The following is a 24,004-nucleotide window of genomic DNA, read 5'->3' on the forward strand; positions in this document are numbered from 1 at the left end:
TAAAGGAAAGCCTTCTCTTTTGGGTAGGGGTAAAGAAGTGGGAGAGGAGAGTTTCATTATAGGGATCTTAGAAAGCCAGGTTGTTCCTTCTTAATTCTGGCAAGCTCAACCTCTGTTCTTCTATTCCTGCCTGGAGTGGTTAATTATGTGGGAAAGGGTGGGATCTTAATGCATACATTGATAAGTAATCATTGATAAATAAATATCACTGCAAATGATAGGAATATTGATAGGCTCTTTAGAGATTAATATCTTTTAAGAAATGATCTGCTTCTTGATTATGTATGAAACTTTTTTGTTGTTGTTTTTTTAAAGTGAATCTAGTTCTCTTTTTTTAAAAAAATTAATTAATTAATTAATTTATTTATTTTTGGCTGTGTTGGGTTTTCGTTTCTGTGCGAGGGCTTTCTCTAGTTGCGGCGAGCGGGGGCCACTCCTCATCGCGATGCGCGGGCCTCTCCCGTTGCGGGGCACAGGCTCCAGACGCGCAGGCTCAGTAGTTGTGGCTCACGGGCCCAGTTGCTCCGCGGCATGTGGGATCCTCCCAGACTGGGGCGCAAACCCGTGTCCCCTGCATTGGCAGGCGGATTCTCAACCACTGTGCTACCAGGGAAGCTCTGTTGTTTTTTTTTAATGATATTTATTTCCTAGCTTTATTGAGGTATAACTGACAAATAAAAATTGTATGTATTGATACTTAACATGTATAATGTGATGGTTTGATATATGTATACATTGTGTAATGATTACCACAATCAACTTAATTAACACATCCGTCGCCTCACATAGTCACCTTTTTCTTTTTTTTGGTATGGCAAGAACACTTAAGATCTATTCTTTTAGCAAATTTCAAGTATACAGCACAGTGTTATTAACTGTACCATGCTGTACATTTGATCCTCAGAACTTATTTATCTTATAACTGAAAGTTTGTACCCTTTGACCAGAAACTTCTTAAAAACATTAATTTTTCTAAACGTAACCTGGAATAACATTCTACAAATGAAAATTTCTAAAACAATATGTGTGATGCTCTGAGAAGTTACAATTGGGACTAAAGGTGGTGGAGAAACATTGAAGGTTCTCAGTGACAAATGCAGTAGGAAGAGTAATATCCTAGTAGTGAGCAGTGTGGAGTAAAGTAAAGAAGATGGAAGTCAGGGAAGGACATAGGGTAGTGTTCCTAGTTCCAGATGTGAGTTTAAGGTAGACCATGTCATCATAGAATGTCATGAATTACCTGGTCCAACTTTTTCACTTTTACAAGTGGAAAAGCTGAGGTTCTATACAGTTAGATGGCTGAGTGAAGATTACAAGTGGCAGTCAATGTCAGAGTCATGTCTAGATTTCAAGTCTTTGGACTTAGAGAGCAAATAAGAATAAAAGCTGACATATTCATAAAATTTTAGGGTGTTAGGAAATGACAGGGCGTATGTTCATGGTAGCTTTGAAAATAAATGTCGTTTGATGTAAATCCTGTTGGCTAATTACCTGCCATTGTTTTATGGTAAATAAACATAGAAAATTGTCATCTTTGCGATTATTGCTAATGCCGTGTTTTTTTTAAAAAGTGATTTCTGATAAAATATAAGAATGAATTATCCTTTTTGAGTTTCTCGGCCCTCACACAGGTATAAAAATTATCTAACAGTGTGCTCTTAAGTCATGTTACTAAGAAATGTTCTCTAAGATTTCAGCTTGCAGTAGGGCATAAATGGTTTGAAGGAAATTTAGAAGTGGTTTGGGAATACTGCTAATTGAAGGATTGGAACCAGCTGTGAGATTTAGCTAGGAAATTGTCTTTCCTTCCTGCAATATTTTAGACATGTAACTTTACATTTTTGGAGGAAGATTTTAGACATTTGATAAATGATTTATTATGATGCTTACCTAACATTTATTAGAGTATTGAGAAGTATTCACGCATAAGAGTATGCATCTTTTAATCTTTTTTTGTTTGCTTATGTGTATTGTATCTATTAAAATTTTTTTTAGTTTTGGCAAAATACACATAATGTAAAATTTACAGTCTTAATCATTTTTTAAAATTTATCTTATTTTTAAAAATTAATTAATTAGCTTATTTTTGGCTGTGTTGGGTCTTCGTTGCTGCACTCGGGCTTTCTTTAGTTGCAGCAAGCGGGCATCTCACTGCGGTGGCTTCTCTTGCTGCAGAGCATGGACTTTAGGTGCGCAGGCTTCAGTAGGTGTGGTGTGTGGGCTCAGGAGTTGTGGCTCGCAGGCTCTAGAGTGCAGGCTCAGTAGTTGTGGTGCACAGGCTTAGTTGCTCCATGACATGTGGGATCTTCCCGGACCAGGGATTGAACCCGTGTCCCCTGCATTGGCAGGCAGATTCTTAACCACTGAGCCACCAGGGAAGTCCCAGTCTTAATCATTTAAAAATGTACAGCTCTGTAGTGTTACATTGTTGTGCAGCCAGTCTCCAGAACTTTTTCATTTTTGCAAAACAGAAACTCTATACCCATTAAACGACAACTTTCCATTTCCATCTCTCCCCCCAACTCTGGCAACCACTGTGCGTTCTGTCTCTATGAATTTGACTACTCTGTATACCTCAGATGAGTGCAATTATACAGTATTACTCTTTTTGTGAGTGGCTTATTTCACTTAGCATAATGTTCTCCAGGTTCATCCCTGTTGTAGCATGTGTCAGAATTTCCTTCCTCTTTAAGACTGAGTAATATTCCACTGTATATTTATACCACTGTTCCTTCATCCATGGATGGACACTTGAGTTGCTCCCACCTTTTGACTATTGTGAATAAAGCTGCTTTGAACATGAGTGTACAAACATCTCTTTGAGACACTGCTTTTCAACTCTTTTGGGTATATACGCCAATGGAATTGCTGAATCACGAGGTAATTCTTGTTTAAGTTTTTTTAAGAACTACCATACTGTTTTACCTAGCAGCTGCACCATTTCCCTCCAGCAATGTATGTCTTCCAGTTTCTGTTCGTCTTTGCTAACACTTATTTTGTTTTTCTTTTTTTCCCTTAAATATTAGCTTTTGCATTGGGTGTGAAGTGGTATCTCATTGTGGGTTGTTTTTTTTTTTTTTAATAAATTTATTTATTTATTTTTGGCTGCTTTGGGTCTTCGTTGCTGCACACAGGCTTTCTCTAGTTGTGGTGAGCGGGGGTATTCTTTGTTGTGGTGCGTGGGCTTCTCATTGCAGTGGCTTCTCGTTGTGGAGCACAGGTGCACGGGCTTCAGTAGTTGTGGCGCACGGCGTCAGTAGTTGTGGCACGCGGGCTCAGTAGTTGTGGCTCGTGGGCTCTAGAGCGCAGGCTCAGTAGTTGTGGTGCACGGGCTTGGTTGCTCCGTGCATGTGGGATCTTCCCAGACCAGGGCTCGAACCCGTGTCCCCTGTATTGGCAGGTGGATTCTTAACCACTGCTCCACAAGGGAAGCCCTTTCATTGTGGTTTTGATTTGCATTTCCCTAAGGATTAGTGATGTTGAGTATCATTTCATATGCTTGTTGGTCATCTGTATAACTTCTTTGGAGAAATAAATATTGAAGTTCTTTGCCTAATTTTGAATTGGGTTTTTTTCGTTGTAGTTGTTGAGTCATAGGAGTTTTAAATATATTCTGGATATTAACACCGTATCAGATATATGATTTGCAGATATTTTCTCCCGTTGTGTAGGTTGCCTTTTCACCGTGTTAATTGTGTCTTTTGATGCCTCGGTGATTTTTTTGAAATCTCAAGTCTTATCAAATTACTCTACATGGCTCAGAGCTTAAATTTCAGATTCTTGGCATTGTATACAATCTGGCTCATAACGAACTCTCTGGGTTAACATTAAAAAAAAATACAACCCCCCCCCCCCACCACACATCCTTCTCCTTTTTCCTGCCCAGCAATTTAAACTCTAGCCAGGCAAAAATATTTACTACTCAGAAAGTGTCAAGATTCATCTTATTCTCGCCTAGATGCCCTCCACATTCATCTAGGGAACTTCTGTTTTTCCAAAAGCATCTCAAACATCTCTTGTATGAAGCCTTTTCTAATCACTCTCTCCTTCCCCAGGCACAGTGGAATTGAGCGCTGAACCCTGTGTATCCTTCTGTCATAGCATCTGAAACATTTTAGTTTGCCTGTTTGTTTACCTGTCTGTTTTGCTTTGCTGGACTGATAGTTCTTCATGAGCAGAGTTTTTGTTATTGGTCTTTTTATCTTTAACTTAGTTCCTGGTATGTGGTATGTAGTATATAATTAAATACTCAATAAATGTTGTTAAGTGAATGTGTGATTAGTGAGTGAGTGAATAAATGAATTAATTTTAAGAGTTACACCAGAATGGACTCTAATTCTGGTTGCTTATGGTTCTGCACTGGTAACTATTTCCAAAGTGGTTTCTGGGAGAAAGTGGCACTCATTTTCAAACTCCTGGTTGGAAATCCCCATTCTCTGTCCCAACTGTTAGCCACTTTGCAGTAGATCTTTATTACTGAGTAGACTTTTTATTTTGACTCATACTACTATACATATATAACTTTTAAAATTTATGACAAATTACCCCAGAAAGGTTGTAAATGATTTGCAAGTCTTTTGAAAAACACTACAAGGATGTATGTATAGTACATCAGATGGAATTGCTCATGTTATTCTAGATATGTTTGCTATCATTGTTCTTACTGGGGTAAACGAAAGAGCCTGGGAAATAATCCTTTGGTTGGCATTTAAAACCAAAACAAAACAAAAACTGGTATCTTTCCCCCTCTTCCATTAAGACTGTAGCTGTTGTTATGAATTTTGGTAATAAATGACTTCATTGAAGTCTTGTAGTTTATGATGTCCCCTGGCAGGGAAATCTTGAAAGTATTTTACTGTTACAGCAAATTTCACACTAAGCCATATTTCAAAAAGTCATTAGTAAAAGTTCTGGAAAAAGAACAGTCACCATCAAGTGATATGCTACCAAAAGATGGATTGCTACTATTTTAGATGATTTAGTTGTGCCAATTACATGGGCTTTTTATGAGTTACGCCCTACATGATTTCCAGTAAAACTTTGATTTTAAATGTAAACAATACTTATTTAAACATTTAATTCATTCCTAATGTAAACACTGAGTTGTTCTGTATTCTTGTAAGTTTTTTCTTTAAATGTCAGAAATTGTCTGTATATAGGCACGTTCTGCATTGAATTCAGTGAAATAATTTTCATCCTTCCTTCTGGTGACAGTGTTTCTCTTTCCTGAGTGATGAAAAGGAATTGGTTATGAAATGATACTATCTATAATAGATTCTTCTTTAAGTAAAACGTTTGAACTGTTCTCCTGTTTCTTTCAGGAGTACTTATCACCTTTACATGAGTTTTTATTACTTACAAATATTGTCAACTGCAAAGGGAGCAGTGGTTTACATAATTTAATGTAAGGGTAGTCCAAAATTCATTTGTTCAACTTTTAAATTATTTTGGAATTTGTGTTGGAATATTGGTATCTCCGATATTGGTGTGAGCAGGACTTTCCAAAACATAGTAAACCGTATTGTAATGTCTTTGTCTTGAAATAAACTGCAAACTCTCCAGCAGTTCCTTGGGTTACTATGAGGTGAGTGTTTTTGTTCAGTGCCTCTTGCTTCCTGATCTCCTTCTGTACTGATCTGTGGTGGTAATGAACTATAGCCACTTCTCAGATGCAAATAGTTTAAAACAAAATTGCCTTTATTTCTCTATACTTGCAACTTTACATGTGCTTTTAGTCTGGGATAGAATCATTTGGTCTTCAAAGGTTTTCACTTTTGGAAAATATGACTCTCACTCACCAGGCTCACCTGATGGATAGCACCTACCTGTTCTTCTTTATGGACATAAACGTTAATGTTTGAGGTAAATTAAAAATTATCTAATGTGATTTACGAGGTAGACATTGTAAGGGCCATTAATACACTCCAAAACCTCTTGTGTCTGCCATACACCAGGTGTTTTGTGGATTGGGGACCCAGAGACGATACATATACACCGTCTTTGAGAAGCATCTCTGGAGTTTGGTTACGGAGTGTTGTGGAGGGAGACCGGTCAAAAATTACAATGTATTATGATAGGTTCTGTGATAGAGACAAGGAGAGGGTGTCATGGGAGTGCATGGAAGGGTCATTTAACCCAGAGTTTGAAATGTTGAGAAATGCTTCCAGGAGCAGGTCACATCTGAATTGAGTCTTAAAGAGTGAGTAGGAATTAGCCAAGTGAAAAGGAAGAGAAGCCTGGAAATAGACTAAGATAATATGACAAGAGACACAGGAGGTAAGCCTTAGAATAAATGGTGGCTGTCATTTATTGGGTACCTACTTTGTGCCGAACTCTGTATTATGAGCTTTAAACCACTTACCTCACAGTAACCTAAGGGGCAGGTGCTATTATCCTGTTTGCAAATGAGGAAACTGAGAGTCATTACTCTCCTGAGGTTATGACAAGGTTAATGAGTATCAGCACTTGATTTTAAAACCCTAGATTTTCTGGCTTTTTGTCAAGGCTGTTTCCTCCCAAGAAAGAATAGTTTCAAGTTGGAGGAAATAGTTAAGTAGTTATCATGCTGTTGAAAGGTCAGACGTGCAGATTAAGTTCTGAAAAGTGTCCTGGGGCATTTATAGTGACTTATTTATTCATTCAAGAAATATTTACTAAGAGTCCTTTAAGTACCAAGAACTGTGCTAGGTATTGGGAATTAAATGACAAGTGCCAAAGTGGTAGAGTTAGAGGGGTGAAAGAAAGTAGAGACGATGAGCGAAAACTATAGTGTGAGGAAGCTTGATTGTAAAGGAAAAGATAGTGATACAACAGTAAACCTAGGCGAAATTGGGGTGTGTGTGTGTGTGTGTTTTAATATGGGATGCACTTTTTTTTAATATAAATTTGTTTATTTATTTTTGGCTGTGTTGGGTCTTCGTTGCTGCACACTGGCTTTCTCTAGTTGCGGCGAGTGGGGGCTACTCTTTGTTGCGGTGCACGGGCTTCTCATTGCAGTGGCTTCTCTTGTGGAGCACGGGCTCTAGGCGTGCGGGCTTCAGTAGCTGTGGCATGCGGGCTCAGAAGTTGTGGCCCATGGGCTCTAGAGCGCAGGCTCAGTAGTTGTGGCTCACAGGGGCTTAGCTGCTCCACAGCATGTGGGATCTTCCCAGACCAGGGATCGAACCCGTGTCCCCTGCACTGACAGGCAGATTCATAACGACTGCGCCACTAGGGAAGTCCCAATATGGGACGTACTTAAATTGTTCATATTCTGAGGAGAAAGATGGTAGGGGAAAGATTTAAGATAAAATAGAAAGAGCTGGTGATCAATTGGTTCATCAAGGATCCTAAAGAAGGAGGGAAATTAGGGACCAAAGTCTGTAGATTGCACGTTTTTGTTTGTTTGTTTATTTGTTTTGGGCATGCCACGTGGCTTGTGTTACATGACTTGTGGGATCCTAGTTCCCCAACCAGGGGTTGAACTTGGGCCCTTGGCAGTGAAAGTGCAGAGTCCTAACCACTGGACCTCCAGGGAATTCCCTGAACATGTTTAAGTAGATTGCAAGGTAATCCTAACATGACTTTGTAATGGCTGTAGAATTTTAGTATAACTACCCTACTCTTGGATAATGGAGACTTGACTAAACAATGACACTTCTTATTTAAATGATCAGTGTGACCCCTTATGTCTGATGTATGCATCCATCTTCTTCATCCCTCAGTTATTCTGTCCACACCCTTTCTAACATAGCATGTATTATACTGAAGTAGAGTCATTGATGTTTCCCTCGTAGACCATATGCTTCTTGGGAGGAGAGAAGAGTAGAGGCTGTGTCTAACGCCACTTAGCATCTGGTATAATCTCACTTTAATAAAGCCTTATTGAATCGATGAATCAGTGAATGACTCTGTTCCTTATTTGTACCATTTGAATATCAGTTTTTTGTTTTTTAATCTTTTATGGGTTAAAAGGTATGTATCTATCCTGTGCAAATTTTGTTGTCTGTTATAAATTAAGTACTTTAAGGTATGCACAAGTACCAGTGAAAAGAGGACTTAAAAAATTTTCCATATGGGGAGGACCTTATGGTTTCATACAACCTAAAGAGTATCTTAGGTTTATCTTTTTAGAGATTTAAGATAAATTTATTATCAGCTCAAAGTGACCAATTGTAATCTATCTAGAAGTGCAGAAATAAGATACGCTCACACTTTAAAAAAATTATTTTATTTTATTTTATTTTTATTTATTTATTTTTGGTTGCATTGGGTCTTTGTTGCTGCACGCGGGCTTTCTCTAGTTGCGGCGAGCGGGGGCTACTCTTTGTTGTGGTGCGTGGGTTTCTCACTGCAGTGGCTTCTCTTGTTGCGGAGCACAGGTTCTAGGTGTGCGGACTTCAGTAGTTGTGGCACATGGGCTCAGTACTTGTGGCTCGCGGGCTCTAGAGCGCAGGCTCAGTAGTTGTGGCGCACGGGCTTAGTTGCTCTGCGGCATGTGGGATCTTCCCGGACCGGGGCTCGGACCCGTGTCCCCTGCATTGGCAGGGGGACTCTTAACCACTGTGCCACCAGGGAAGTCCCACGCTCACACTTTTTACTTCCTATTTTTTAAAGTTTTGTGTTAAAAAGTCAGTGATGCAATTTTTAAAAATTAAATTTCCTGTGAGTGTGGTATGTAGTTCCCCCAAATATGTTATCTTACTCATCAATGTTGTGGAATTTTCTTTTTTCAGAATCCTGTCCAAAAGATCCCTGACTCGCATGAGATAACGCTAAAGCATGGCACTAAGACAGTAAGTTTTAAAAATTTAATTCTTTTCCCTCAATAACAGGGCTCTCATGGAAAAGTGAACTAATAAGATATATTTATATTAAGGCCAATTATACAATCAGCTGGTATCACAAAGCTATAGACATTAAGGAAAATAGATTACTTTTCTGTTCAGTCAAAATAACCATTGCATTTCATTTAAAATAAGAACACTTACTGCCATTGTTATTGTTGGCTTTAAAACCTCTTTCTTTGATATAGGAACATTACAAGTGAAAGAAAGAAATGAAACTCAAATACTTTTTTTTTGTTATGGTGTGGGAAAATTTTTCATTACCCTTAGCTTCATTTCTATATCAGTAAGAGGCCTGAGTTCATTTTTTAGGTGGATGTTGAGATAAGAAATGAACATAAGATAGTTACTGTATGGCTCTAAGATTATATTACTTAGATTTATGGATTATATTTTTATATTGTCATATTTATTTGTTATTTAAAAATTAATAATGTAAACATTTTGAGGTATAAGATTAAATCATTTTATTGTAAAAAAAGATTTAATAATATCTTATTAAAAAATGATAGTTGAATGAATGAAACTTGCTTATGAATGAATGAAAGGATAAAATTATCTTGCTTTCCCTTTATAATTAAGCTACCTTTTTCTAGAAGTCTGACATGTAAAGAAGTAGGAAAATACATCCCATAATGAGGGGGAAAACATCAATCAATAGAAATAGGTCCAGAAATAACACAAATGATAGAATTAATAGCCAAGGATTTTAAAATAGTGATAGTCTTTCCACTAAATTTTTTGCTTTTGAAAATATCATTTCCATAAAATATTTGTGTTAAATACATTGGGTTTATTATTATTTTAAATGAAGTAAACAGTGAATATTTTAAAATGTCTTAATTTTAATTTTTGCTATGGTAAATACTGACACAACTCATATAAACAGACATTTTGGGGGTTCTCAAAAGATTTTGAGTGTAAACGGTCTTGAAACCGAAATATCTGAGAACTGCTGCCTTAAGAAATCATTTCCATCTAATTCTTCATATTATACCTACTTTTTATTAAATCACACTTTTGATATTTTTATTCTGAAATCAGGAAAGAATTTTACTAATTTTCATGTTTTTAAGTAAATCAGAAAAAAAATTATAGACTGTAAATAGTTAAAAGGAAGCTTTCCTATCATTGAGTCCAGAGATTTTTACAGCTGAGAGATAGTTCATGTTTAACACATGTTTTATTTAGATATGCATTTTTTTCAAATCAAATTTTATCTTTAAAAATGTATATAATTAAAAAAATACTCCAAGTTATTTTACACATTAATAATCAGAGCTTCTAACTGTACTGTTAGGTTAACTAATTTTTTTTGCAGTCCTGCCTTTGCCCTGCATGTATTTCAACTTTCTGGAAATATGTCAGAGATTAAGAAGGTGACTGGCTCATCTTTTTTGTTTGTTTGTTTGTTTTTAAACTAGTTATTGTAAAAATGTTTACACATTCACAGAAGTATAGAGAATACTGAGAGGAATTCCCGTATATTTATCTCTGAACCTTACCAATTGTCTACATAAGGCCACTCTTATTTCCTATATACTTTACATTTCTAGTAAACCTCCTTCCCCCATCCCATCTACCTACCTTGTGGGATTATTTAAAAACAAATTCCAGACTTCATATGATTTCATCTGTAAATATTTCAGTATGAATCTGTAAGAGATAAGGTTGGTCTTTCTCTCTCTCTCTCTGCTCCTCTCCCTCTCCTTTTCTCTCTCTCTCATAATCAGAACGTCTTTATTACGTCTAAAGTTTTTTCAATAATTATTTAATATCATCTAATATCCCATTATTCAAATTTCTTCAATTGTCCCATACTTTTTTTTTTTTTTAATTTTTGGCTGCGTTGGGTCTTTGTTGCTGCGTGCGGGCTTTCTCTAGTTGCGGCGAGCAGGGGCTACTCTTCGTTGTGGTGCGCCGGCTTCTCATCGTGGTGGCTTCTCTTGTTGCGGAGCATGGGCTCAGTAGTTGTGGCTTGCAGGCTCTAGAGCGCAGGTTCAGTAGTTGTGGCTCACGGGCTTAGTCGTTCTGCGACATGTGGGATCTTCCTGGACCAGGGCTCGAACCCATGTCCCTGCATCGGCAGGTGGATTCTTAACCACTGCGCCACCAGGGAAGCCCCCATACATATTTTTCCAGTTAGTTTGTTCAAATCAGTATCCAGACGGTATCTGACTCACTCTGAGGAGAGTCATCATTGTTTATTTGTTATGTCTCTTAATCTGTATGTTTTTCCTTTTCTTTTTTTCTCCTTGCCATTGAAGAAATATATCTATTTTGTCAGTATACTTACCATTGACCTGAAACAAATACACTACCAGATATTTCTTCAGCAAAGATGGGTTTGTCCGGGATCAGCAGAGAATTACAATTTGGGGTCTGCAACCATGGGGAGCCATGCTCAAGTTCCTGCATGGCAAGGGAAGGAGAACCTTTTTATGGGATTGAAAAGGAAGTTTAGAGGGCTAAACAGAGTCCATGGCCTTTCACTGGCTGATGAGTCCTTGCCAGGAAAGAAGAGGAGTCTTTATTCTTCCTATTGAGCCCTACTATCATTGCAGGGTTTCCCTTTCTGGTATCCCAACTCTATTTAATTGAGGTTTCTGTTTATTAATTTTTTACATTTACCCCTTTGATCACAAGATTTTTCTCTGAAAGCATCACTGATTAAATGTACAGGTTGCCTAGTTTCAGCAGCCTTTTGTCCCTCAGTGTCAGGAAGGACCTTTCTTGGGTGTAGTGTCTCACATCAGAAGGAAATTGCATAGATTAGAAACTTATTAAGATCACACTCGAATAACAAGGAGAGGTAGGAGGGAGAACTTTCTGGTACTTTTTATCTAAAGTCCATATGTTATCAAGATCATAGATATTGGAGATCATCTGGAGCGTTATGTCATCATCAAAGGTTTGGTGACAAACTTCTAACAGGGTTTCTCTGGATATCTTGGGAAAGCTGTCTCATCAGATGTCATCTGCTTCAATTCCAGGAAATCTTTACTTTCAGGTCACCAGATGATGTGCAGGTCCAGTCAGGGTTCAGTGCTTTCTTTAGGTGTGTTATGTCACATGAATTCAAGAATCTATTCCTTGGAGTTTGGTGGCAAAAATATTGGTTAACAGTGCCTGATAGGGGGCCTCTCCAGGGAGGTTGAAAAGAGTTTTTCTGGAGGTGTCTTTTCCAATAGATGAAATCTCCAGGTTGTAAGGTGTGATGCTTAAGGTCTAGATTCAGTTTGCTGATATTTTGTTGAGGATTTTTCTGTTTATATTCATAAGGGATATAGGTCAGTAGTTTTCTTGTGGTGACTTTGGTTTTGGCATCAGGGTAATATTTACCTCATAGAACGCTGAAAGCATTTATTTCTCCTATATTTTCTGGAAGAGTTTATGAAGGATTGATTAATTATTCTTTAAGTGTTTGATAGCATTTACCTTGAAGCCAAATAGATATAGACTTTTCTTTGTGGGAAGATTTTTTTGTTTTTTATAAATTTATTTATTTATTTGGCTGCGTTGGGTCTTCGTTGCTGTGCGCAGGCTTTCTCTAGTTGCGGCGAGTGGGGGCTACTCTTCGTTGTGGTGTGTGAGCTTCTCATTGCGGTGGCTTCTTTTGTTGTGGACCACGGGCTCTAGGCATGCAGGCTTCAGTAGTTGTGGCTCGTGAGCTCTAGAGTGCAGGCTCAGTAGTTGTGGCACATGGGCTTAGTTGCTCCACGGCACGTGGGATCTTCCTGGACCAGGGCTCGAACCTGTGTCCCCTGCATTGGCAGGCGGATTCTAAACCACTGGGCCACCAGGGAAGTCCTGTGGAAAGATTTTTGATTACTAATTTAAGCCCTTATTAAAAATCTATTCAGATTTTCTTTCTTTCTTTTTTTTGTTCATGAGTCCATTTTGGTAGTTTGTGTCTTTCTAATAATTTGTACGGTTCATCTAAGTTATATAACTGGTTGGCATGCAATTCATAGAATTTCCTTGTAATCCTCTTAATTTATGTTATCTTCTCTTTCCTTCCTGATTTTAGTAATTCTTTCTTTTTTTCTTGGCTAATCTAGCTAAAGTTTCTCAATTTTCTTGAAATTTTCAAAGGACCATTTTTTGGTGCCGTTGATTTTCTTTACTTTAAAAATTTCTCTTTTCTACTGAATTCTGCTCTAATCCTTATTTCCTTCCTGTTGCATGCTTTGGGTTTTGTTTCCTCTTCTTTGGTAGTTTTTTAAGGTGGAAGCTTAAGTTATTGATTTGAGATCTTTCTTCCTCTCTAACATAGGTGTCATAGCCATAAATTTCCCTCTAAAGCACTTCTATTTTTATATATTGCTTGAATGAATAATTTACTTTTTTTTTTAACATCTTTATTGGAGTATAATTGCTTTACAATGGTGTGTTAGTTTCTGCTTTATAACAAAGTGAATCAGCTATACATATGCATATGTTCCCATATCTCTTCCCTCTTGCATCTCCCTCCCTCCCACCCTCCCTATCCCACCCCTCTAGGTGGTCACAAAACACCGAGCTGAACTCCCTGTGCTATGCGGCTGCCTCCCACTAGCTATCTATTTTACGTTTGGTAGTGTATATATGTCTTTGCCACTCTCTCACTTTGTCACAGCTTACCCTTCCCCCTCCCCATATCCTCAAGTCCATTCTCTAGTAGGTCTGTGTCTTTATTCCCGTCTTGCCCCTAGGTTCCTCATGACCTTTTTTTTTTTTTTCTTAGATTCCATATATATGTGTTAGCATACGGTATTTGTTTTTCTCTTTCTGACTTACTTCACTCTGTATGACAGACGCTAGGTCCATCCACCTCACTACAAATAACTCAATTTTGTTTCCTTTTATGGCTGAGTAATATTCCATTATATATATGTGCCACATCTTCTTTATCCATTCATCTGTCGATGGACACTTAGGTTGCTTCCATGTCCTGGCTATTGTAAATAGAGCTGCAATGAATATTTTGGTACATGACTCTTTTTGAACTATGGTTTTCTCATGGTATATGCCCAGTAGTGGGATTGCTGGGTCATATGATAGTTCTATTTTTAGTTTTTTAAGGAACCTCCGTACTGTTCTCCATAGTGGCTGTATCAATTTACATTCCCACCAACAGTGCAAGAGTGTTCCCTTTTCTCCACACCCTCTCCAGCATTTATTGTTTCTAGATCTTTTGATGATGGCCATTCTGACCGGTGTGAGATGATATCTCATTGTAGTTTTGATTTGCCTTTCTCTAATGATTGATGATGTTGAGCATTCTTCCATGTGTTTGTTGGCAATCTGTGTATCTTCTTTCGAGAAATGTCTATTTAGATCTTCTGCCCATTTTTGGATTGGGTTGATTGTTCTTTTGATATTGAGCTGCATGAGCTGCTTGTAAATTTTGGAGATTAATCCTTTGTCAGTTGCTTCATTTACAAATATTTTCTCCCATTCTGAGGGTTGTCTTTTGGTCTTGTTTATGGTTTCCTTTGCTGTGCAAAAGCTTTTAAGTTTCATTAGGTCCCATTTGTTTATTTTTGTTTTTATTTCCATTTCTCTAAGAGGTGGGTCAAAAAGGATCTTGCTGTGATTTATGTCATAGAGTGTTCTGCCTATGTTTTCCTCTAAGAGTTTGATAGCGTCTGGCCTTACATTTAGGTCTTTAATCCATTTTGAGTTTATTTTTGTGTATGGTGTTAGGGAGTGTTCTAATTTCATTCTTTTACATGAGCTGTCCAGTTTTCCCAGCACCACTTATTGAAGAGGCTGTCTTTTCTCCACTGTATATTCTTGCCTCCTTTATCAAAGATAAGGTGACCATATGTGTGTGGGTTTATCTCTGGACTTTCTATCCTGTTCCATTGATCTATGTTTCTGTTTTTGTGCCAGTGCCATACTGTCTTGATTACTGTAACTTTGTAGTATAGTCTACAGGGAGCCTAATTCCTCCAGCTCCAGTTTTCTTTCTCAAGATTGCTTTGGCTATTCGGGGTCTTTTGTGTTTCCATACAAATTGTGAAATTTTTTGTTCTCCTTCTGTGAAAAATGCCAGTGGTAGTTTGATAGGGATTACATTGAATCTGTAGGTTGGTTTGGGTAGTAGAGTCATTTTCACAATTTTAATTCTTCCAATCCAAGAACATGGTATATCTCTCCATCTATTTGTATCATCTTTAATTTCTTTCATTAGTGTCTTATAATTTTCTGCATACAGGTCTTTTGTCTCCTTAGGTAGGTTTATTCCTAGATATTTTATTCATTTTGTTGCAGTGGTAAATGGGAGTGTTTTCTTAATTTCACTTTCAGATTTTTCATCATTAGTGTATAGGAATGCCAGAGATTTCTGTGCATTAATTTTGTATCCTGCTACTTTACCAAATTCATTGATTAGCTCTAGGAGTTTTCTGGTAGCATCTTTAGGATTCTCTATGTATAGTATCATGTCATCTGCAAACAGTGACAGCTTTACTTCTTCTTTTCCAATTTGGATTCCTTTTATTTCTCTTTGTTCTCTGATTGTTGTGGCTAAAACTTCCAAAACTATGTTGAATAATAGTGGTGAGAGTGGGCAACCTTGTCTTGTTCCTGAACTTAGTGGAAATGGTTTCAGTTTTTCACCATTGAGGACAATGTTGGCTGTGGGTTTGTCATATATGGCCTTTATTATGTTGAGGAAAGTTCCCTCTATGCCTACTTTCTGGAGGGTTTTTGTCATAAATGGGTGTTGAATTTTGTCAAAAGCTTTATCTGCATCGATTGAGATGATCATATGGTTTTTCTCCTTCAATTTGTTAATATGGTTTATCACATTGATTGATTTGCGTATATTGAAGATTCCTTGCATTCCTGGGATAAACCCCACTTGATCATGGTGTATGATCTTTTTAATGTGCTGTTGGATTCTGTTTGCTAGTATTTTGTTGAGGATTTTTGCATCTATGTTCATCAGTGATATTGGCCTGTAGTTTTCTTTCTTTGTGACATCTTTGTCTGGTTTTGGTATCAGGGTGATGGTGGCCTCGTCGAATGAGTTTGGGAGTGTTCCTCCCTCTGCTATGTTTTGGAAGAGTTTGAGAAGGATAGGTGTTATCTCTTCTCTAAATGTTTGATAGAATTCGCCTGTGAAGCCATCTGGTCCTGGGCTTTTGTTTGTTGGAAGATTTTTAATCACAGTTTCAATTTCAGTGCTTGTGATTGGTCTGTTCATATTTTCTGTTTCTTCCTGGTTCAGTCTTGGAAGGTTGTGCTTTTCTAAGAATGTGTCCATTTCTTCCAGGTTGTGCATTTTATTGGCATGTAGTTGCTTGTAGTAATCTCTCATGATCCTTTGTATTTCTGCCATGTCAGTTGTTACTTCTTTTTCCATTCTTAATTCTTTTGATTTGAGTCTTCTCCCTTTTTTTCTTGATGAGTCTGGCTAATGGTTTATCAGTTTTATTTATCTTCTCAAAGAACCAGCTTTTAGTTTTATTGATCTTTGCTATCGTTTCCTTCATTTCTTTTTCATTTATTTCTGATCTGATCTTTATGATATCTTTCCTTCTGCTAACTTGGGGGTTTTTTTGTTCTTCTTTCTCTAATTGCTTTAGGTGTAAGGTTAGGTTGTTTATTTGAGATGTTTCTCATTTCTTAAGGTAGGTTTGTATTGCTATAAACTTCCCTGTTAGAACTGCTTTTGCTGCATCCCATAGGTTTTGGGTCATTGTGTTTTCATTGTCATTTGTTTCTAGGTATTTTTTGATTTCCTCTTTGATTTCTTCAGTGATGTCTTGGTTATTAAGTAGTGTATTGTGTAGCTTCCATGTGCTTGTATTTTTTACAGATTTTTTCCTGTAATTGATATCTAGTCTCATCGCGTTGTGGTTGGAAAAGATATTTGATACGATTTCAATTTTCTTAAATTTACCAAGGCTTGATTTGTGACCCAAGATATGATCTATCCTGGAGAATGTTCCATGAGCACTTGAGGAGAATGTGTATTCTGTTGTTTTTGGATGGTGTGTCCTATAAATATCAGTTAAGTCCATCGTGTTTAATGTATCATTTAAAGCTTGTGTTTCCTTATTTATTTTCTTTTTTGGATGATCTGTCCATTGGTGAAAGTGGGGTGTTAAAGTCTGCTACTGTGATTGTGTTACTGTCGATTTCCCCTTTTATGGCTGTTAGTATTTGCCTTATGTATTGAGGTGCTCCTATGTTGGGTGCATAAATATTTACAATTGTTATATATTCTTCTTGGATTGATCCCTTGATCATTATGTAGTGTCCTTCTTTGTCTCTTGTAATAGTCTGTATTTTAAAGTCTATTTTGTCTGATATGAGAATTGCTACTCCAGCTTTCTTTTGATTTCCATTTGCATGGAATATCTTTTTCCATCCCCTCAGTTTCAGTCTGTATGTGTCCCTAGGTCTGTAGCGGGTCTCTTCTAGACAGCATATATACGGGTCTTGTTTTTGTATCCATTCAGCCAGCCTGTGTCTTTTGGTTGGAGCATTTAATCCACTTACATTTAAGGTAATTATCGATATGTATGTTCCTATTCCCATTTTCTTAATTCTTTTGCGTTTGTTATTGTAGGTCTTTTCCTTCTCTTGTGTGTCCTGCCTAGAGAAGTTCCTTTAGCATTTGTTGTAAAGCTGATTTGGTGGTGCTGAATGCTCTTAGCTTTTGCTTTTCTGTAAAGGTTTTAATTTCTCCATCAAATCTGAATGAGATCGTTGCTGGGTAGAGTAATCTTGGTTGTAGGTTTTTCTCCTTCATCACTTTAAATTTGTCCTGCCACTCCCTTCTGGCTTGCAGAGTTTCTGCTGAGAGATCAACTTTTAACCTTATGGGGATTCCCTTGTGTGTTATATGTTGTTTTTCCCTTGCTGCTTTTAATATTTTTTTTTGTATTTAATTTTTGATAGTTTGATTAATATGTGTCTTGGTGTGCTTCTCCTTGGATTTATCCTGTATGGGACTCTCTGTGCTTCCTGGACTTAAGTGTTTCCTTTCCCATATTAGGGAAGTTTTCAACTATAATCTCTTCAAATATTTTCTCAGTCCCTTTCTTTTTCTCTTCTTCTTCTGGGACCCCTATAATTTGAATGTTGGTGCGTTCAGTGTTGTCCCAGAGGTCTCTGAGACTGTCCTCAGTTCTTTTCATTCTTTTTTCTTTATTCTGCTCTGCAGTAGTTATTTCCACTACTTTATCTTGCAGGTCACTTATCCGTTCTTCCTCCTCAGTTATTCTGCTATTGATCCCTTCTAGAAGATTTTAAATTTCATTTATTGTGTTGTTCATCACTGTTTGTTTGCTCTTTAGTTCTTCTAGATCATTGTGAAACGTTTCTTGTATTTTCTCCATTCTATTTCCAAGATTTTGGATCATCTTTACTTTAGTTATTCTGAATTCTTTTTCAGGTAGAATGCCTATTTCCTCTTCATTTGTTAGGTCTGGTGAGTTTTTGCCTTGCTCCTTCATCTGCTGTGTTTTTTTCTGTCTTCTCATTTTGCTCAACTTACTGTGTTTGGGGTCCCCTTTTTGCAGGCTGCAAGATCGTAATTTCCGTTGTTTTTGGTGTCTGTCCCCAGTGGCTAAGGTTAGTTCAGTAGGTTGTGTAGGCTTCCTGGTGGAGGGGACTAGTGCCTGTGTTCTGGTGGATGAGGCTGGATCTTATCTTTCTGGTGGGCAGGTCCACGTCTGGTGGTGTGTTTTGGGGTTTCTGTGGCCTTATTATTATTTTAGGCAGCCTCTCTGCTAATGGGTGGGGTTGTGTTCCTGTCTTGCTAGTTTTTTTGCATGGGGTGTCCTGCACTGTAGCTTGCGGTCGTTGAGTGGAGCAGGGTCTTGGCATTGAGATAGAGATCTCTGGGAGATTTTCTCCGTTTGATATTACGTGGAGCTGGGAGGTCTCTTGTGGACCAGTGTCCTAAACTTGGCTCTCCCACCTCAGTGGCACAGCCCTGATGCCTGGCTGGAGCAGCAAGAGCCTGTCCTCCACACGGCTTAGAATAAAAGGGAGAAAAAAAAGAAAGAAAGAAAGAGGAAGATAAAATAAAATAAAATAATATTATAAAATAAAAAATAATTACTAAGAAAAAAATTTTTTTTAATAATTAAAAAAACAAAAAACAACAAAAAAACCCCGGACAGACAGAACCCTAGGACAAATGGTAGAAACAAAGCTATACGGTACAAAATCACACACGGAAGCATACACATACACACTCACAAAAAGAGAAAAAGGGAAAAAAATTTATATATCATTGCTCCCAAAGTCCACCTCCTCAATTTGGGATGATTCGTTGTCTATTCGGGTATTCCACAGATTTAGGGTACATCAAGTTGATTGTGGAGATTTAATCCGCTGCTTCTGAGGCTGCTGGGAGAGATTTCCCTTTCCCTTCTTTTTTCGCACAGCTCCCCAGGTTCAGCTTTGGATTTGGACCTGCCTCTGCGTGTAGGTCGCTTGAGGGTGTCTGTTCTTCGCTCAGACAGGACGGGGTTAAAGGAGCCGCTGATTCAGGGGCTCTGGCTCACTCAGGCCGGGGGGAGGGAGGGGTACGGATTGCGGGGCGAGCCTGCGGTGGCAGAGGCCAGCGTGACGTTGCACCAGCCTGATGCGCGCCGTGCGTTCTCCTGGGGAAGTTGTCCCTGGATCACGGGACTCTGGCAGTGGCGGGCTGCACAGGCTCCTGGGAGGGGAGGTGTTGAGAGTGACCTGTGCTTGCTCACAGGGTTCTTGGTGGCTGCAGCAGCAGCCTTAGTGTCTCATGCCCGTCTCTGGGGTCTGTGCTGATAGTCGCGGGCGCCAGCCCATCTCTGGAGCTCCTTTAAGCAGAGCTCTTAATCCCCTCTCCTCATGAAGTAGGAAACAAAGAGGCAGGAAAAATTCTCTTGTCTCTTTGGCAGGTCCAGACCTTTTCCTGGACTCCCTCACAGCTAGCTGTGGCGCACTAACCCGTTCAGGCTGTGATCACGCAGCCAACCGCAGTCCTCTCCCTGGGATCTGACCTCCGAAGCCGGAGCCTCGGCTCCCAGCCCCCACCCGCCCCGGCGGGTGATCAGGCAAGCCTCTCGGGCTGGTGAGTGCTGGTCGTCACCGGTCCTCCATGCGGGAATCTCTCTGCTTTGCCCTCCGCACCCCTGTTGCTGTGCTCTCCTCCGTGGCTCCGTATCTTCCCCCCTCCCCCACACACAGTCTCCGCCCGCGAACGGGCTCCCTAGTGTGTGGAAACCTTTCCTCCTTCACAGCTCCCTCCCACTGGTGTAGGTCCTGTCCCTATTCTTTTGTCTCTGTTTTTTGTTTTTTTGCCCTACCCAGGTATGTGGGGAGTTTCTTGCCTTTTGGGAGGTCTGAGGTCTTCTGCCAGCGTTCAGTAGGTATTCTGTAGGAGTTGTTCCACATGTAGATGTATTTCTGATGTATTTGTGGGGAGGAGGGTGATCTCCACATCTTACTCTTCCGCCATCTTGAAGCTCCGCCAGAGCTTTGTTTTCTATGTTACTAATTACCTTTCATATCCTTTTGGTGGATAATAAGTGGAGTATATAAGCAGCCACAGAGATCCTGATACTTTATTTATTTGTTTGTTTGTTTATTTATTTATTTTTGGCTGCATTGGGTCTTCGTTGCTGCGCGCGGGCGTTTTCTAGTTGCAGCGAGCAGGAGCTACTCTTCGTTGCAGTGCGCGGGCTTCTCATTGCGGTGGCTTCTCTTGTTGCGGAGCATGGGCTCTAGGCGCACGGCCTTCAGTGGTTGTGGCACGTGGGCTCAGTAACTGTGGCTCGCTGGCTCTAGAGCACAGGCTCTAGCCACAGTAGCTGTGGTGCATGGGCTTAGTTCCTCTGCAGCTTGTGGGATCTTCCTGGACCAGGGATTGAACCCATGTCCCCTGCATTGGCAGGTGGATTCTTAACCACTGAGCCACCAGGGAAGTCCAAGATCCTGATACTTCAGAATGCTAGCATTGAAAATCTCATTTCGTCACTTTGCCCTTTCTTCTTTGCCATCTTTCTTCTGTCCTTAGATAATGAAAAGTGAACTTTGTAGTTTATCCTGTTCTTTCCTGAGAGAGGGTAATTGATCTCATATTTGTCAAACTGCATAGCTGTTTGTTTTGTATGTGTTTATTTTATTTACAGTCCTCCTTCCTTTTTTAAAAGTGTTATTTATTAAGTGTCAGATTTGTGCCAGGCACTGTGCTGGGCACAAGGATGGTCTTTGTCCACATGGAATTTACACTCTTTTTTTTTCTTCTAGTTTTTAGAGTTTTTAACTCATTTACAAATAAGAAAAAGTGATACATGCTAACATAAATAATTTTTATGAAAAATTACTTTTTTGAAAGCAAAAAAACCCATTAATGAGGAGAGTGATATTATTTCACAGTTTTGCAAATCTCTTTAGTGTCTGGCTTAATGGAAGAGGGCTGGATTTATCATACCTGCTTTTTTGCATTCAGTCTTTTACAATATCACATATCCTGTAGCCTCTGGAAAAAAGGCAAATGATGTCTTAGTATTGTAAAAATAGCTTTGATCTTGAGTGCACTTGAAAGGGTCTTGTAGATCCTCCAGATCACACTTTGAGAACCACTGCTGTATTCTAATCTCCTCATTTTACATGTGAAGGCACTGGATCTCAGAGAGATTAAGGGAGAAATCCAAGATTACATGGCCTGTTCATGATAGGATACAGATCCTAGAGGTTTGTCTCACTTCTCTTGGTTTGGATTCTCAATCACAAACCTGGGAAATATACCCTAATGGCCTGTCCTGTTCTCTCTAGTTGTTGCCTCTAGCAAGGACTGTCACAGTATATTACTGCCCCCTACTCCCATTTTTTTAAATAAAAGAAAAGAGGAAAATCAACAAACATGATAAATTCTGCCATAGGCTTACTGTGTTAGTATTTGAATTAGAATTTTTATTTGAACTAAAATGCTAAGGCAAATTCTATTGCACTCTATTCCATGTAAGCTGCTGCTGATGAACTGCACACTAAATATCACAGGGAGATATAGAAAGCAGATTAACCATATTCTCAACAATTATCACATATTCTTTGTCTGAATATAATGCAGTCACATATCCTAGGAAAATTTTCACAAGAAAAGGCTGAAAAGGTGGTGGGTATATTAAGAATTTGCAAATAAACTGGCAGTCTTTTGAAACTTTTTAGATAAAATGGGAGTTTTTCTGAAATTAGATATTTTCCACTCCTTAGCCAGACCTTATTTTGTCTTTTTTTAAAAAAAATCAAAGAATCTTCTTGGCCACTTAAGAGATCATTTCCTTTGTATCCTACCAGATGATCCAGAGAAGGATCATAGTCTTGTTCCTTTAAACAACCTAATGCCCAGAAAAACTGGTCCAGTACAGGAAATTCTTCCCAAGGCATACACTTCCTACTTTCATTTTTTTTTAGGTTCTACATTTTTTGGTTCTAAATTATGAATCACATCCATTTCTTTTTTCATTAATATAGTGACATAATGGTAATTCTCTTCCTCAGTGAAAGAATTCACAACAGGGAAATTCCTGGCAGTCCAGTGGTTAGGACTCTGCACTTACACTGCCGGGAGGCACGGTTTTGATCCTTGGTTGGGGAACTAAGATCCTGCATGCCGCGCAGCGCAGTGAGAAAAAAAAAAAAAACAGAATTCACAACGGTGAACGTTTTTTAGGTGAAGAACTGCTTCTCCCCAGGTTTCCCTTTGGGCACATTCTTCCCAGTTTACCCTGAAGTCCAAATGACCACCAGGAAGTTGGAAACTGCAGGTTGCAAACAACACTGTCCTTTTCCCCAGAAGAAGAGTGAGGATGCCTGCAGCTGGTCACCACTCCTCCCACCCTGATTCAGGGCCTCGGCCCCTGTGGCTCCACACTGGTGGTCGTGGGGTAGGAGCGGAATTTACGCTCTTGAGGGGACGACAGGAATAGACTAGACAAGCCACAGGTGAATTTGCAATTTCAAATTACACTGCAGGGAGATGAACACTGGTGGGGTTAGCTTTATCAGGAGGAGGGACACCTCTTTAATTTTCACAGGAGGGAAGAAGGATAGAGTGGGCATGGAGGCAAGTAAGTTTGTAGTCGGTGGTAGCAAGTCACTTCTTAGACTTTAAAAACTACTGTTTATTTAGTTTTATTTTCGATCGTTTTAAGACATATTGTTCAGGCATTCAAATGATAGCTCTCATTTGTATGCTTTCTTTAACCCATTTAGGGTACATGTCTAATTTAAACATATAACAAGTTATTCGTTATATTTGTATATAATTCCATTATATTCTGAAATCAGTATTCACAGGTAGTAATTGAAATGAGTATAAATTATTTTGTCAGTATCTGGTTTTGATTGCAGTAATTCTGTTATATTTAATTAACATTTCAAGTCTATTTGGAGGATTGATTTATAGTGCCTTTCTTTATATAAAACTATGATCCTTTTACTGTCTCATGTATATGATAATCACATTTAATATTCCTAATGCAGTCTTTCCTTCTGAGAGGTCAGTAGATCCAGGGACTAACCACTTTGACAAGAATGATAAATGTAGTTCAAGAACAGTGAGTTACACATTGGATATTTGTATGTGAATTGAACCTTGAAAAGTTCACAGGGAAAGCAAATATTTTACAGAGCCATTGTATAAGTGATATTATAATGTGGTTAGTTACTTACAAATTCAGCTTTAAAAATAATTGTTTAAGGTGACTAAACAATTAGCCAAATGCACAAGATAATAATTTCTACTTTGCTCTATTTTGTTAAATAGATTTATGGTTCCTATTGGCATTACTCATTTTGGGAATTTAGATTCATGTGTTACTCATTTAGTGATAGTCAAACAATCTTAAAAGGTTTCCTCAAAATTGTTTATTGAAAAAGCTGAATTGTTTGTAAGATTTCTACTTATATACTAAAGCAACTTAGTTTATCATATGACAGCTATTCTGAGTACATGGTAGATAAGTTGGGATGAAGCTAGTAATTAGATTAAACTAAAATATTTTCTTGTATTTCAAAGAAATAATACTCCTAATAACAAAGCCACATAATATAGAAGGTGCTTTCCATTTTCACTTTTCAGAAGTAACAGCAGTGGTGATCTATATTTACAGTGCCTGTAAGGTAAGAGGTAGGATTAGAGAAAGGAAATGGGGTTGTAGTAGACAATAAGTAGCTTTTCTCCATTT

At 38.5% G+C, this 24,004-nt stretch overlaps 1 protein-coding gene and 1 pseudogene across 3 annotated transcripts in view; one reads left to right on the plus strand and one right to left on the minus strand.

Annotated features, from left to right (window-relative positions):
• WDR70 (WD repeat domain 70) overlaps window positions 1-24,004 on the plus strand; it is a 322,311-nt gene that overhangs the window by 47,634 nt on the left and 250,673 nt on the right. For all 3 annotated transcript variants that reach the window (XM_057540877.1, XM_007192190.3, XM_057540878.1), the window contains exon 6: window positions 8,715-8,774. In XM_057540877.1, coding sequence (XP_057396860.1) covers window positions 8,715-8,774 — 60 coding nt within the window. The remainder of the gene's footprint in view (window positions 1-8,714; window positions 8,775-24,004) is intronic.
• Window positions 8,782-23,453, minus strand: LOC114239135 (nucleotide triphosphate diphosphatase NUDT15-like; annotated as a pseudogene).

The sequence above is a fragment of the Balaenoptera acutorostrata genome, chromosome 2 (genome assembly GCF_949987535.1).
Source record: "Balaenoptera acutorostrata chromosome 2, mBalAcu1.1, whole genome shotgun sequence".
Taxonomy (NCBI): Eukaryota; Metazoa; Chordata; class Mammalia; order Artiodactyla; family Balaenopteridae; genus Balaenoptera; species Balaenoptera acutorostrata.